The sequence below is a fragment of the Salvia splendens genome, chromosome 12 (assembly GCF_004379255.2).
Source record: "Salvia splendens isolate huo1 chromosome 12, SspV2, whole genome shotgun sequence".
NCBI lineage: Eukaryota > Viridiplantae > Streptophyta > Magnoliopsida > Lamiales > Lamiaceae > Salvia > Salvia splendens.
In genome coordinates, this window is record NC_056043.1 from 5,382,225 (window position 1) to 5,397,845 (window position 15,621).

Sequence of the window (15,621 nt, forward strand, 5' to 3'; positions counted from 1 at the left end):
GTTTGAAGCCATAGGTCGGAGGAAATGGTGGTTGGAACGAAGAAAACACGACGAGGAATGGAGGAAAATGACGGTTGGAATGGAGTACTTGACTATGAAGGGAGGTGGTCACGTAGAGAGAAAGAGATTTAGAGAAGAGACTAACAAAAGTGAAATGTTTAAAGAGAAGACCCACCTCATTCTAATTAAGCAAAATGACCAATATTTATTTCAATTTTCATTAAATATACTCCCCCGACCCAAAAAATAAGGATATTTGGGATGGCATGAGAATTAATGCATAATTGGTAAAGTAAGAGTGATGAGGAGAACGGTAGTTAAAATAATGTTAGTACATAGTGAGACTCGTATTATTGTTAGTGTTTATTGGAGTCTGTAAATAAATTGATGTATATGAGTAATAAATTTGAGAGAACTTTTCATAATTAGAAATGGGATAATTTTGTGGGGGTGACGAAAAAGTAAAATATCCTTATTTTTATTGGACGGAGGAAATATTTTTTACAATTAAGTCACACTACAATGGAAATTGTATATCCGATTAATAAAAAGTATTAGTACCGGTGTCGGCTTCTTAGTGGTCATAGTTGGCAAAACCATGTCATAGGCATGGGCGGATCTATATGTTATTAAAGAGGGGTAATTACCCCACCTCATGTTTTTCATCCCACTTATTTATATACCTATTTTAAATTAATTTCTTTTAATCTTATGCTAATTACCCCTCCTCAAAATTTTAAAATTCCTTCATATATAAATTTGCCCAATTTCCTATAAATTCCTAGCTCTGCCCCTAACCATAGCCAATCACACGCACCCATCTTCCGCACGATACATACATTATACATACAAGTATAGATTCAGTCTTTCACGGTCCGTCGCCCCAGAGTCTTTGCTCGAAAACCTCGCGTGGATTTCCGATCCAACGATTTTCAAGGTGCGTTTTCATTCTCGGAGACTCAATTTCGATCACGTGGAATTTTGTAGTCCTTTCTATTTTCTTATAAATTCACGCGCACCATCAATTTCGATCGCCGTTTATGATGTAAATTGTGGCCAATTATTCATGGTTTTCAAATTTACTCGAACGATATGTCCTGAATGTTTATCGCCACAAGATTTTTGTTGAGTTTGGCTGGAGTGGTAATTTGGGAAAGGAGCTATTTTTGGATTGCTCTCTAATTATCCGCTATAACTTTTGGGTTTTTTTCGCGGATTGATTTTTGGGAGTCTTGAATTTTGTTTGGATTTAGGGATTTGACACTAAACAACGCAGGTGCATTGTTTTTAGATGTTTATGTTGCTGTAGATGTTGTGAATTGATCGTTAAAGATTTAAATTTTAAGTTAGAAATTTCGGAATTTAAATTTCAATAAGGAATTACTGCTTTCTGGAGATGATCAATTTGGATGTTATCATGCATAAGCATAATATCTGGAGATGGTAACTCCACTGGTCTAGCTGACCTTGGTTCAAAATGGAACTTTGCACTGCTTAATTATTTTTCGAATAGCTTATTAAACTAGTTACCTTCTGACCTTTTAGGTTTGTATTTCCTTAGTCATTTTACTAATATCTATATCAAACTGTACTTCAGCTTATAATAAATCTCAGCTGTACAGAGAGATGAAGGTGGTGTTTATAAACAAGCCGGTCGAGTATTATGATGCATATATTTTCATTTTTCACATGATGTAGGTCTTAACATCACATTTCAGTAGCTAGCTTAGCTCTAGTCCTCTTGTTTGCAGTGACAGCTGACAACGGTAATTGAAATAACAGGTTTTCCATTACCATGATCAAATACAAACCCTTATGTTTAAAAAGTTACAGGATAAAAGTTTTGACTTCCAACATGTAAAAGATAGGAAGAAATTTGAAATATGTAATTATGCATAGCCTGCAACTTTTTCATGCTGTTAAATATGTATCGTTGACATCAAATGAATATGCTCTCTCCATATGTTGATGTGTCCTTATGTGCGTGACTCTGTGTGAATTTATATTCGTACTGTTAAATAAAGTTAACATGCCAAATGATTTGTGCCCCATAGAGCTCTATCTCCTTCTTTTATCAAAACTGATAAATTTATGGAATTGGGATACAGATGAGGCTTCCAGTTGCAGCAGTGGTTATGATGGTAATATTCGGATGTTTTGGTGGGGCTTTTGGTATTAGATTTGTGATAGATAGAGGAGAGTGCTTCTCTCACAAGGTGGAGTACGGGAATACTGTTCATTTCTCATTTGTGGTGATTAAATCCGAGGGGTCATGGCATTACAGTGAAGATGGTGTAGACCTTGTGGTAAATCTCTTGTTTTAACCTCGGTTCTATTAATTCATTAAAAATCTGGTGTTAGAAACAAATAAATCGTAAGTTATTTCTTCCTCTTTAGTTGAAATGAACTTTCATGATGTGACCAAGTATGCTTCTAAGGGTATCCTTTATTTAATATGTTTCCATTTCTTTATTTTTCATGCCACTTGAAGGGTGTAACTTGATGTGTGACTGGGAGGGGATGCTAATCAAGATCTCACTTGAGCAAATTTTTGTACTTTTTTCAGAAGAAATTTCTAACTGTGAATTGATGTATGTAAAACATTTTTTTGATAACACCTTCGGTAATCTGTCCTTCCTTTTCCAACCTACTTTTTTATTTTCCTAATAAAAACGAGGGATAGGGCACACTCGTAATACATTTTCCTGCCAACATGCAATATTTTCCTGTAGATCTTAACACTCAGTTTTGCCTATACAGAAATTGGATTTTTACCAATATCATCATATTATGTGAAAGTGGATCTATACTTGATAAGATTCTATCCCAAAAATTGGCTGCAAAGATCTGTCATCAGGTGTATGCTTATAAAAATGTAAATATGCCTCCAACACTTCATAGTGTTAATGATTAATAAGATGAACAATTATCCTGTTTAAGAGTAGCAGTAGAATTTGCAGCCAGTTAGGAGAATATTTTGGAACTATATACTCAGTGTTACTTGAAACTGGGTGCTTCTAAATTTTCTCTTTTCCTATTATTTGATTATTATGTGCTTCACATTATGAGATTGACCTGACGGATATTGCAAAATCATCAGGTTAAGGGACCAAATGCCGAACAGGTCCATGACATCCGAGACAAGACAAGTGACAAGCACGAGTTTGTGGCTTTCCAGCAAGGAGTTTACCAGTTCTGTTTCACTAATAAGTCCCCGTATCATGAAACCATAGACTTTGATGTGCATGCTGGTCATTTCTTGTACCATGACGAGCATGCTAAAGACGGTGATTATATTTCTCTCTCTCTCTCACCCTCACCCTCATGTCTGTCTCTCCGTTGTTTTATTGGCTTGGACTGTTTAAAATATTTAATAATTCTGGTGCATAAATTTGCTGACATGTGCAGAGCATTTCAAACCTCTTTTTGAGCATATTGGGAAGCTAGAGGAAGCTTTGTACAATATTCAGTTCGAGCAGCATTGGCTAGAGGCTCAAACTGATCGTCAGGCTATAGGTAATTTGGTCACATTGAGGCTATTTTTGGGGAAACGCTTACAATTTATACTGTTTTTCTTGTTCATATGGAATACCTCTGTTGTTGAGGAATGCAGACGGCTGTTTATATCTACTTCATTTATACGTTCATAATGGCCATGTATGCAGAGGAAGCCTGTATGACTGTATTGATTTGTTTGGTTTTCAGTGAATGAGAAGATGAGCAAAGGAGCGATTCACAAAGCCTTACTCGAATCAGCCGCTCTGGTTTTAGCCAGCGGTTTGCAAGTCTTCATTTTGCAGCGTTTATTTGAGAGAAAGCTTGGAGTATCAAGAGTTTGATCTTGTACTTTGACTAGTGTGCAAAATTGTGGAATTTTTAAGCTCATTAACTTATTCTCAGAGTATCACATATACTTAGCTACACCCTTTTTCGGAATTAATTATTCTGATGTATTCTATTTGTTGGTGGAACAGTAAAGGCAACATTCTCTATCTCTGAATTCACAAAGTCTAAATAAATGAAAATGCTAGTAAAATACTACTCCAACACATCTAAGGTGGCTTCAAATAATCTAGTATACGTACTACTTATTACATTAATTACATTTTTTTCTATTTCATCCACCAAACTAAAATTTCTTAAAGGCCTAAGCATCAATTGACTAGAAATACATATTATAAGCGAATAAAAGCAAAATATGGGCATTAGGTATAGGTATCGGATGCTTTGTTCCTGCTGGGGATTTAATATGTAAGATAGTGGTGACTAGAAGACAAAATAATATTATTCTTAATCATATTTTTATACCAATTAAATATGTGAGAAATATAAAAAAAAAGAAAACAAAGAAAACCTAGTAATAGAGTTTGTCTCCCTATTGCTTTCGAATTATGCATTTCTTATATAGTTATATTATCTTTTGTTAGTATCATATTTTCTAGCTCTATGTATCACAAGTTTGACTTAAAAAATTTGTGGAATTCAAACTCTCTGCATATGAAAAAAGCCATTTTCATCTGTCCCAAACACTACGTCTCGATATCATTGTAAATTAGAGTCATGAATTCACAATTATGCATCAAGTAATTATAGTTAAAACAATTGAGAGAGAGAGAAAGAGAGATGGCTGGCAAGTGGCAAATGAATAAGCGTGTAAATGGTAGTAGTAATTACCAGAGACCAAATAATTTACACGTCATAAATAGTTAAAACAATAATCATATGATGAAGATGATCCACAACAAACATATAGCAGCAGTATAGGGTTTAAGAAAGTTTCGAAAATGATCGGGCACAACACGAACACGGACACAGTTTTACAACACACAAAATGGAATGTGAGTGCCTAATGTCACCTGCACCTCCCATTCTTCTGCGTTCTTTATAGAATATGCACTCTACATGTTTCGTCTACACATAGACATGGTCAAGATGTTGCACTCGGGCTCTGCATGCAGCAAAACCATTTTTTCTGCAAACAAACATGTTTTAGTATCAGTTTTAGATGAACGATGTTCATGAATCTTGTTCAATCGCATGTAAACAACCCTCATGATTGTAAGGAAAGTTCAGAGATACAGCTAAAGCCTGAATAAATTGAGTCGAAAGCAACCCTGACTGCTACAGCCATGTATGTCATAAGTGGTTCTTGAAAATCATGCTAGCTTTAGTTATATATCAAACCATTGTGGATATGAGCAAAATGTTAAATTGAACAACAACTTACACCCTGAGGTTTTATAGGCTCTGCTCCTCCATAATTTGTATTCGTGTCCACCTTTGAAGGAGAATCTGGTTTCCCACCTGTCTTTTTCTCATCACGGGCCTTGTTAAATATTACAGTGAATCCCTCAGCAGAAGTAGGATCATTAACATCCCACTCACCGAACTTTGGCAATGGACGACCCTTCTCCTGCGAAAAAATAAGTAAAAGAAATCACAAACAATTAGAAGATATGCAAACATTTAATTGCTAGCTGAGATCTCTAGAACAGTTAGTAACTAGATAACTAACTTGAAGCAGAACACTGTTTTCATTTTCAGAAGCACACGACAAAGTTGAAGAATGGAAATTAAGACCAGTATGATGATGGCTGCAATTTGGCTAAGGTGATGGTGACAAGGATATGGTGACATTGAAATATACAAGATCACTTAGATGAGGGAGCCATATTGTGGGAGATGTGTAAGCACGACAGAGTATAATGGTAAGCATTCATTCAAAGAACTGAAAAATCAGCCAGTTTATACACAACAGTACAAAATCAAAGACATTTCAACTTGACAAGGTATGCTGGAATGATAAGGCGATCTTTAAAAGCAGCAAAAGCTGCCCTTCTATAAATTAAACGTTGTATTTACCGAATATTTAAGCTTCTTTTGTTATAATCTTGCCATTCAGATACTAACTATGGAAAACAAAAGTTGTTCTGGGACAAAAAGAGCTAAGCATAAAATTTGAGCGTATATTGCAAACTGAATGAAGAATCCCATTAGATAATTGTAAGCCAATCATTCACCCACAAACACTTCCATTACCAAAACGTGGGGCACTCCCCGCCCCACCCACCCACCCACATACACACACACACACACACACCACATAACAGGTGGGGGTACAATAGTATGAAATCCATACTCGTTCTCCACTCCAATCTAACACCCATACACATGCCCCTTTTCATTCCATTGTAATTTTTAAGCACCCCCAAAAATCTAATTATCACCTGAAATAACTAGTCACCACAAAATGATCACCCCACCATCAGCAACATCATCCTAATCAAACTACATCGAAAGACTTATGACAAGCAGGAAGATAAATACTGGCATATATGTATATAACAAAGGTTATAATGTGCTTAACAATCAAAACAATGAAAAAAAGAATAACCAATTACACTCCTACAAAAAAAAGGACATATAGAAACCACAATGATATGCAATTTGTAGCAATATCGAAATAGAGAATCTGGATAGCTAACACAAACAACAAGAGAAAGCAAAATACATAGTTCATCCATTTTGAATTGGATGCACTGCACCACTTGTCACACATTCACTGGTGACTATTATTATAAGTATACGCAACTCATTAAGCAGGTAGATTGGCTGATCAGAAATACATAGAAAAAGTATGCAACAACAGATTTCCAGCAAATGAGATTGTTCATATGATACCTGATAATTAGAGAGAAGTTCAATTCTTTAACTGAAAATGTCACAGGATTACCAAAATCTAATAACAAACAGAATGTTCATTGATCAAAGTGAAACTACTTCAGTTCTCATTTAAAAACTAATGAGATAAATATAGCAATATTTTTAACAAATAAGCTAAGTAATATTAAAAAAATTTAATCTTCAAAATTCAATTTTAATTATGTTTCCTTTGGGATAGGGCATAAGCATAAAAGGTTCGTCAATTAACGCAGAAGGAGTCCTTTGGTTTACTCGAAGATCTCCCCCAGGAAAGTAATTAATAGACAAACAAAACTTCAATAATAGAAAAACTAGCAATCAATCGCGACAGTTATAAACCAACAATCGAAGAAATAAACAGTCGAATACGCCCAATCCTCTGAAATATACCCCAAAGCCAGGCGATCGATCAAAATACAACAAAAATGAAGAGTTTTGCCGGTGCAAATAACGGGGGAAAGGACCACAAACGAGCTCAAATAAATCAATAGAGAATCGAATGATGAAAAAATCGAATTTCGATTGCATACCGACATGACTCTTGAGAGATATTCCAAAGCAGAAAAATGAGTTGAGGAGCGAATTGTAGAGAGAGAAAGGTAGAAAAGGATAGATGGGTTTAGTCGTCACTATACACTGATATATATACATACGAATATACAATACGTATTCAAATAGCATTTGTAATTAATTTAAATATATATTAGTAGTACATAAATAGGAGTAGTAGTATTAATAATAACTAGAAAAAAAATTATCTTTGCTATTAGGATGACACATTTAGTAACCTGCCTATTGTTGAAGAAAAGTTTAATACTGTAGAAGAAAATTCTATATATGAACTAAAAGATGGAAATGAAACACAAATGTATAGTATTTTCGTATATTATTTTTCGAGTTGATTGTGATAGGTATATGATGTATATGTTGGTATGAGCTGTGACAAATTGACAATCATATTTTGTGAGCTTAAGAAAGAAAGTTAACAAAAAATGTATACACACTAGGGATGTCAATCGGGCCAGCCCACCGGGTTTCGGGCCAACCCTATTCGGGTTGCGGGTCAATCGGGTGCGGGCTAATCGGGTCGTGATTTTTGCGGGTTATAAAAGTTCAACCATAACCCTAAAAGCTCGGGTTTCGGGCTAGCCCATCGGGTTAATCGGGTTGCTACCGATAAAATTAACATGCGGTCAATCCAATAAATGATAGTGAAAATTAGTTATATTTATAAAATGTAAAATATTTAATTATGATAAATTTGAGATATATGCTTAAACTCAAACATAAACATGATCAAATACTAATATTTGAGATTTATGCAAAATAAAACATACACATCAAGAAATTTTAAAGCATGTTTCGAAATTTAAATATATTTTTTAGTGAATTTGAAGTTTGTAATTCATTTATCTATTATTATATTAATAAAAACTTAATATATAATTTATGTATTTAATATATAAAATGGAAAGTTATTTTTTTAGTAATCTATATTATAAAATAACCAATGAAGTGTCGAATTAGAGTCAAACAAATAGAACAATAGAAATTTTATCGGGTTTCCGGGCCAGCCCATCGGGTTTTCGGGTCTGGCCCTAACGGGTTGCGGGTTAATCGGGTGCGGGCTAATCGGGCTGTAATTTTATCGGGCTGGAAATTTTCAGCCCTAACCCTATAAATTTGGCGGGCTATTCGGGCCAACCCACGGGTTACGGGCTAAATTGACATCCCTAATACACACTATATTACTCTAAGGGCATGTTTGATTGCCCTGAGAGGGTGAGATGAGATAGGGCACACTATTGGGTTTTGCCGGATATGGCTGATAGGCCTTATGTCAGTCAGATGTTTGATGGCCCGGATATAGTTCCGCACACATGTTATGCTGTTTTTGATACATCATAGAAAAACGTATGATAACGGGATTGTTTGTCTATTTTGTCCCTAGCAACTATTAATATTTCCAAATTCGCCCTTGCAACCCTAACAAGAACTCGCCCAAATTAATCTTTCCCGCGCCAGCCATTTTGCACTCCTCCGCCAAGGCTAGCACCCTCACAGACGCAAGACTTCTGCGAATTCCGTGAACGGATTCTCCCTACAGTTCCAGACGGGAGGTATGTAATCCTTCAACTCCATATTCTCGACTTATCAATTTTGATAATTTATGAAATTAGGGTTCTAACGGATACGCGAACTGTGTACGATTTTTCCGGCCATCGGTTAGGGTTCACTCCCAAATGTAATTTTAGATCATAATTGTTGACGCTAATCATCTCCTAAACTTGGAATTCTAAAATTTTGTTGTGGAGGAACTTGATGTATGTTTTTAAGTGTATGTAAATTGCATTGTTATCTCTGAATTTGTGTAGATTTTGGGTGGTATGGCCTCTCAACTGAATAACGCTAGCGACAACGAAGGAAGTCCTGAGGGTAATACTGTATTTGTTTCCCATAATCGATAATGTCTTATAACAATGAAATTTATCAATTCGATAGTGAGATGATTTGTGTCTTCACGCAATAGGTAGCAACGATTTGTATTCGAACAGGAACTCTAAAGCTTACAGGTCGAGACGCATATGGTCCGTCCGTGAATAAGAGATACTAATGGCAACGTTGAAGGAGTTGGCAGCTAACGGATAGAAATCCGACAACGGCTTTCGCTCAGGTTACCTCGTTCGTGCGAGGGAGGCGATAAAGCGTGAATTTCCAAACACCGATATCCTGCCACACCCTCACATCTACTCGAAAATAACTACATGGAAGAGGAATTATGGATCACTAAAGATGATGCTTAACCACAGCGGCATTGGCTTCAATTCGGATGGTTCATACCGAATTGAAGCCGATGATGAGCAGTGGGATCTATTTTGCAAGGTTTGTATTCTGATGATTGAACTGATTTAGAAAACCGATTGTCTAGCTTGCGCACATACGGTTTAGGGCATAAACATTACATTCACAAGTATGCGTGAACAAATGTTGATTTGTGTTCTGTGACTGTTTGTATCCAGAAAGACAGGCATGCGAAGTACATGAGGAACAAACCGTGGCCGCAATATGAAGACTGGAAGGAGGTTTTCGGGCAAGACCGTGCCGATGGGGAACGTGGTGTAGACGTCCCTACTGCCGCGGGCACAATTTACGGGCATGAAAATGATGTTGTACCAGATGAGGCCATCTCCCCCCACATGACCTTTGCGGAGTTATTTACTGATGAGCCAATCCCAGACGGGCTACCACCAGCCATCATCGATGACAGCCAGTCTGTCACAGAGGGTGGAGTGCATGGTTCTGCTGCTAGTGTTGATGCCGGGCCAGTGTCGGGATCCGGGGTGTGTCCAGTACCCGCGGTGGGGGCTGCATCTGGTCCTGGGACGGGGCACGCCAAAAAGTTACCAAGAAAGTGAACAAGAAACGAAAAGTCGAAGACAAGATGGACGACGTGCTAAGTCTCATGGGACAGATTAACAGCGACACAACTGATCGTCTCACCGAGATTTCCAAGAGGATAGGATACGCGTTCGATCTAAGCAACAAGAGGGCTGAGGTATTTGAGCAACTGAAAGGTATTCTAGGCTTATCTCTTAAACTACAGTTCTATGTCTGTAAGAAGCTTGTTAAAGAATCCGAGCTTCTTGACCTGTTTCGGGGTTTGCCTGAGACCGCGCGTGCAGCGTTTGTATTCGACCTTTTGGAAACCGACAACATGTTGCACGGCTGATTTGCGTGTCGATATGGTTGCCGATGTGTTATGTTTTGTGGTGCAGTGGTTGGTTGTTTCGTTTTGCTAATATTAAAGCCACATGTGGAACCTCTTGTATATTTCTGTGTCTGAGACTATTCTGCCCAAGCTTTTTTGTATGAATCATGGTTATTACTCTTTGATTAACTCTTGTATATTTCTTTGCCAACTACTATTCAGCTAATGAAATTGCCAATATTTGGGTCATTTGCTTCAACATGGCTCTTTGATTACCCTATTTTTATGTGAATTCATGGTCGCAATTCAACGTGAAACGAGACAAAAAAACCCGAAACCTAAATCGGTGCTAACAACATCACCTAAATGAGCTGATCCACATAAACAAAATCATTAGTCATAAGATCGACGATAGGTAGTACATTATAATACTTGAACCATTCCCATTGTAGTAGTTCATCCACATAAACACAGACATTACACCTCAGGTCAAAAGGATGGGACACTGATGGCATGTAGGAGGCTTGAATGAGCTGGTGAGTATTTTTTGACAGGCATGTTTTAATTTTTTGTTTATATTGTCGCTGATTTAGAACCATATTTCTGAGTTTTATCGTATATTTGTAGCGAATTCCACCAGAATTTGTGGCTCTTCATGGAGCGCATCTCCCTTTCGACTGTCGTCTTGTCACCCCCCGGGGAAGGTCTTGGCCTGTGAGAGTGTTGAACATTGCGAGTGGTTGCCATTTCCACACTGGATGGGCCGACTTTCGTCTCACTAACAATATCATTCACGACGACGTACTTACATTCACTATGGTCGACGCAGGCATATTTCATGTGAAGCGATATAACCCGAGGACGGGCCGTCCTCGGGTTAGTGATTTACAAGGTGCATTTACGCAGCCCTCGTTGAAGCATCTGAATTAACCTATGTCCTTGGCTCTGTCTTTAACTGTTATGATACATTAACCTATTAGGAGATGATGTTTACGGAGACGCCGACCACAGTGATGCCCCGGATGTCGAAACCTCAGACGACTATGTGCCGTCAGACACGGAGGTTGTCGACTCATCAGATGAGGACGAGTATGCGCCGGACCAAGGAGTTTTAGCAGATGATGGTTGCCCAACTTTCTCTGTAACATTGGACAGCTCGAACATATCTCGTACTTTAGAGATACCGATGGCATTTTGGCGCCACCACATTCGGATGATCAGCCTGCAAGACCCGGTGTACTTCAACGTGAACGGAGACTATTGGTTCATCGTTCTCGACCACAGTGATACCAAGATTTGGGTGAAGCGCGGCTGGAGACGTTTCAAAGCTGCAAATCATCTCGTGGTTGGTGTGCGTTGCCACTTCAAACTCATTGATCGCAATGATGTCCAGTTTTATGTGTGGTTCGATCGGCCTTAAGTATTGGGGATGCTTTGTAAATGTAATAACTATGTAGTAGAACAATGGTGGTATGTAATGTGCGTTGCAGGTTGTTGTAGGTGAATATATTTCACCAAATTTTCAAGTCTTTGTTGGTAGTATATTAGATGTGTTTGTAATATGCACTCGGTTATGGTAATCATCTTTTGGCTTGCTTCAAATATCACAGTTATTCCAAAAACTCCATAAGAATCGCTATAATACAGGCAATCGTTTCAATGGAAAATTTTTTGTCTCCATTAATAAAAAAAATTGTTCGTAAAGAAAAATTAGTCCAATCCCGTTTTGAATTCAGTCAAGGAAAACAACAATGCAAAGAAGAATGAATTCAAACTTCAAATTGAAACTATGCGAGCAGGTTTAGCAGCCATGTTCAGAACAACCAGAAAATTATCAATGATTTCTCTCGGCCCACATTGCACTTGCAAGATCATCCCTTTTTGTATTCCACGTTGCTGATGGTTCGACGCTGCTGATATTATCACAACCTAGCACAGGTTCATTATCACTATCATCATCAAGATCGGCCTCGTTTACCAACTCAGCCTCAACGAGATCGACCACCATCTGACTTCGTATGTAATTGTGAAGAAGAAAGCATGCGATTATTAGCCCGGTTTGTACATCAATCGGATAGAAGCTAGCTGATCGGAGTATACCCCATCTCATTTTCAGCACGGCGAATGATCTTTCGATGACGTTCCTTGCCTTAGAATGTCTAAGGTTAAACAGCTCTGCCGGATTCTGGGGGGCTTGGCGGCCGACGCCCCACTCCTTGAGATGGTAACGGAATGCTTTGTATGGCGTAATGAAACCTTCAGCGTTGGGGTATCCATTATCACATAGGTAGTAGCAGCCTGAAAGTTTAAACCATGTTTATCAATAAACGGGACTCGATTTTATTAGGTGTTATAAACTGAACCAACTATATACAACTCAACTTTAGGAACTTTGAGGCCTAATGGTCTGCTTACAGCATCTCTTAAAATCCTCGAGTCACCCGCTGAGCCCTCCCATCCGGGAAGTAGATAAATGAATCTGAGCTGGGGGTCACATACGGCCAATGTGTTGGTTGTGATGTGGCCTTTGCGATTACGGTAACGGGGAACATCACCAATGGGCACATGCACATTGATATAAGTACCATCTAAAGCACCTAGGCAACCCTGCAAATAGATCACAAAACACAGTAATACATATATCGAAGATTTGTGGCAGCATGTTCAATCTATCTATACCTTGAACCATTTCCACCTACGGTCGGAGCAAGCTTCATCTATTGGTGTCGGCTTCACCAAAAAAATACTATGCAATGAGAGAATTCCTCGGAGTACAATATGTATATATTTTGAAACGGTTTGAGACGAGCGCATGAAATTATGCCCAACTATGCGCGATTTCTTGTGATGTGCTAGCACACATAGGAACATGGCTACTTGTTCTTCAACACTTACTAGTCTTTGATCAATTAAGCCTACCCGGTCCCGGAGAATGCGACATAGACGCCCAAAGGTGTTCCTATCCATCCGTAAATTATCCACACATGCCCTATCGGTTATACGCACTAGTCTATCCAGCTTGCGCACATGAGCCGGAATAGAGTCAAGGACCGCTGACTGACCTAGACGATCCCAATGTTTACGCTTACGGTTTTGAGAGCAGAGCAATGAGATCATAAAAGAGATGAACAGCAAGTTAAGTTGATAGTTCCGTATAACCTCTTCAAGCAAAATCAACAAGGTCGTCATATCATTCTGTGTACATGAGACGAGATCAAAGATTGCAATAAAGAAGCTGCAAACTTCAATTCGAATATTTACATTCCTAGATAACTCACACAGTGAAAATTTATTTAGCGTTCTCTGTAAGCAATTGAGGCATAACAATAACCCACCACACATCAATGTAAAAATCGACATATGGACAACAATTTTATCAGTACAGATCTTTAGATCTGTAAAGCGAAAACAATTGTGTGCGTAGCTAATTCGCATACCTCACGGGAATCCTCTCCGTTATCCATTCAAATCCGATTATGCTTACAGATGCCCAAATTTGAAGGACCCAATCCAAAACGAAGTCGCTACCAATTTTTGAGAGAAAATAACATCAGCCAAAGTTCCAATTCAACGTAACTCAGCGTATTAATGGAAAATTGATAGGCAATAAATCACAACCCACCTGGAAACCCACCTGGAATCGGGACTGACGGCGAGACTGGCCACAAAGCACAGCCGGTGGTGGTGACTCCAAACAAAATTGTGCCAATATCCACCAAATTTGATTAAAATCGAGATTATGAGGGGTCTTTTAGACAACTATGCAATCGGGAACTACGGCATAAGGCTTATCGGAGCCAGAAACCGTGATACGCATACACACGAAAACTGGGGTGGTATCTTAATGCGGCCCGGGTTGGTGGTTGTATCCCGGGTCGTCGTGCAACCGTATCATGGCAAGCAAAGGCAATATAATCCATGATAAAGAGGGTTTATCTGACATATCAGGGCAATCAAACGCGCCCTAATTATATAAAGGTTTCGAAGGAGATTCTTTTGTGATAACTTATACTATTTTCCATAATAAGTAAAATATTTAATTACAAGAATGAATATAAAATAAAATATTTACTTGCGAATGTAATAACAATAACGAATTAATATAGAGAATATAGAATTTATTTTAATCATAGTTAATCTAAAATATATAATGGGAATTAAATAGTTTATGTGACATATATGAAACACCTCAAGATTCTTGTTAGCGATATGATATTGAATTCATTTCCGCAAACACACATTCTAGTATACTAGTACTCCCTCCATCCCATGTTACTCGCACTTCTCATTTTAGGCCGTAAATTTGGGATTAATTTTTTAGTATAATTCAATTATAATTTTAAGTGTAATGAGACACCACTTAATAAATGAGCTCTTAACTTAAACTAACATAATAATTAAATACATTAATTCTAACTTAAACTATAAATAGTGTAAGAAGTTTGTGACGAGCCAAAAAATAACAGTGCAAGTAACATGAGACGGAGGAAGTATAAATTTCATATTGTGTGATGGTACAACGGTCTTATTTTTATAATGGTATAAGTGTAATACATTAAATGACAATTTAGTTAAAATAAATTAAAAAACACACGATAAGAATGCATATTTTAAGTAAGTTTTTGTCATATAATTCTTTGATAGAGAAATTATGTATTAATTATTAACTTGCAAATTCGTAGTGTTTTCTTTGAAGATCAATATTCAGTACTTCAATATTCAGTACTAGTTTGATTATAGAATGAATTATATGAAGACTTTGGGGTGCGATTTGTTAGTATTACAAGTTATAAAAACATTAAAATAAACTATTGTTATTTATTTTAGTGAAGTTCACAGGTTATAATAATAAGAAAGAAAAAAATAGATATTTATGTTCAATGTACAATGGTGGAGTACATGGTTTTAGCTTTCACATTTCAATTTTTTTCCCTTAAAAAAGCTTATCTATAATTGACTAAAAACATTATTTAGGGGAAGGTTGTTTAACGTCATAACATCAATGAAGAGATAGACGGACCAACTACCTCTTATCATTCATTTTGCTACACAAAGTTGAACTTGTTCATTTTCATACACAAAATTGATTTGAATATTAAGAATACAAATGAGCATAAAAGATTAAAGAAGACAAGTTTTGGACTGGAAATGAGAGATAGACGGAAATAGCAAAGGTTCCAATTAAATAGTGACGATCAAGCAAAAGATTT

At 37.3% G+C, this 15,621-nt stretch overlaps 3 protein-coding genes across 3 annotated transcripts; 2 read left to right on the forward strand and 1 right to left on the reverse strand.

Annotated features, from left to right (window-relative positions):
• The first annotated feature begins 779 nt into the window (after positions 1-779).
• LOC121759683 (transmembrane emp24 domain-containing protein p24beta2-like) lies at positions 780-3,992 on the forward strand. Its single transcript, XM_042155353.1, has 5 exons — positions 780-937; positions 2,109-2,306; positions 3,101-3,287; positions 3,409-3,516; positions 3,706-3,992. The coding sequence occupies exons 2-5, from the start codon at positions 2,109-2,111 to the stop codon at positions 3,837-3,839; spliced, it is 627 nt and encodes a 208-aa protein (XP_042011287.1). The 5' UTR covers positions 780-937; the 3' UTR covers positions 3,840-3,992.
• Positions 3,993-4,703: 711 nt separating this feature from the next.
• On the reverse strand, positions 4,704-7,340 carry LOC121759403 (protein NOI4-like). Its single transcript, XM_042154971.1, has 3 exons — positions 7,233-7,340; positions 5,228-5,413; positions 4,704-4,972 (listed from the first exon to the last, which is right to left on the reverse strand). Exons 1-3 carry the CDS (start codon positions 7,236-7,238, stop codon positions 4,928-4,930), a joined length of 237 nt encoding a protein of 78 aa, XP_042010905.1. The 5' UTR covers positions 7,239-7,340; the 3' UTR covers positions 4,704-4,927.
• A 2,804-nt stretch (positions 7,341-10,144) lies between these two features.
• Positions 10,145-11,831, forward strand: LOC121757438 (B3 domain-containing protein REM1-like). Its single transcript, XM_042152986.1, has 3 exons — positions 10,145-10,390; positions 11,039-11,303; positions 11,392-11,831. The coding sequence occupies exons 1-3, from the start codon at positions 10,145-10,147 to the stop codon at positions 11,829-11,831; spliced, it is 951 nt and encodes a 316-aa protein (XP_042008920.1).
• The last annotated feature ends 3,790 nt before the right edge of the window (positions 11,832-15,621 follow it).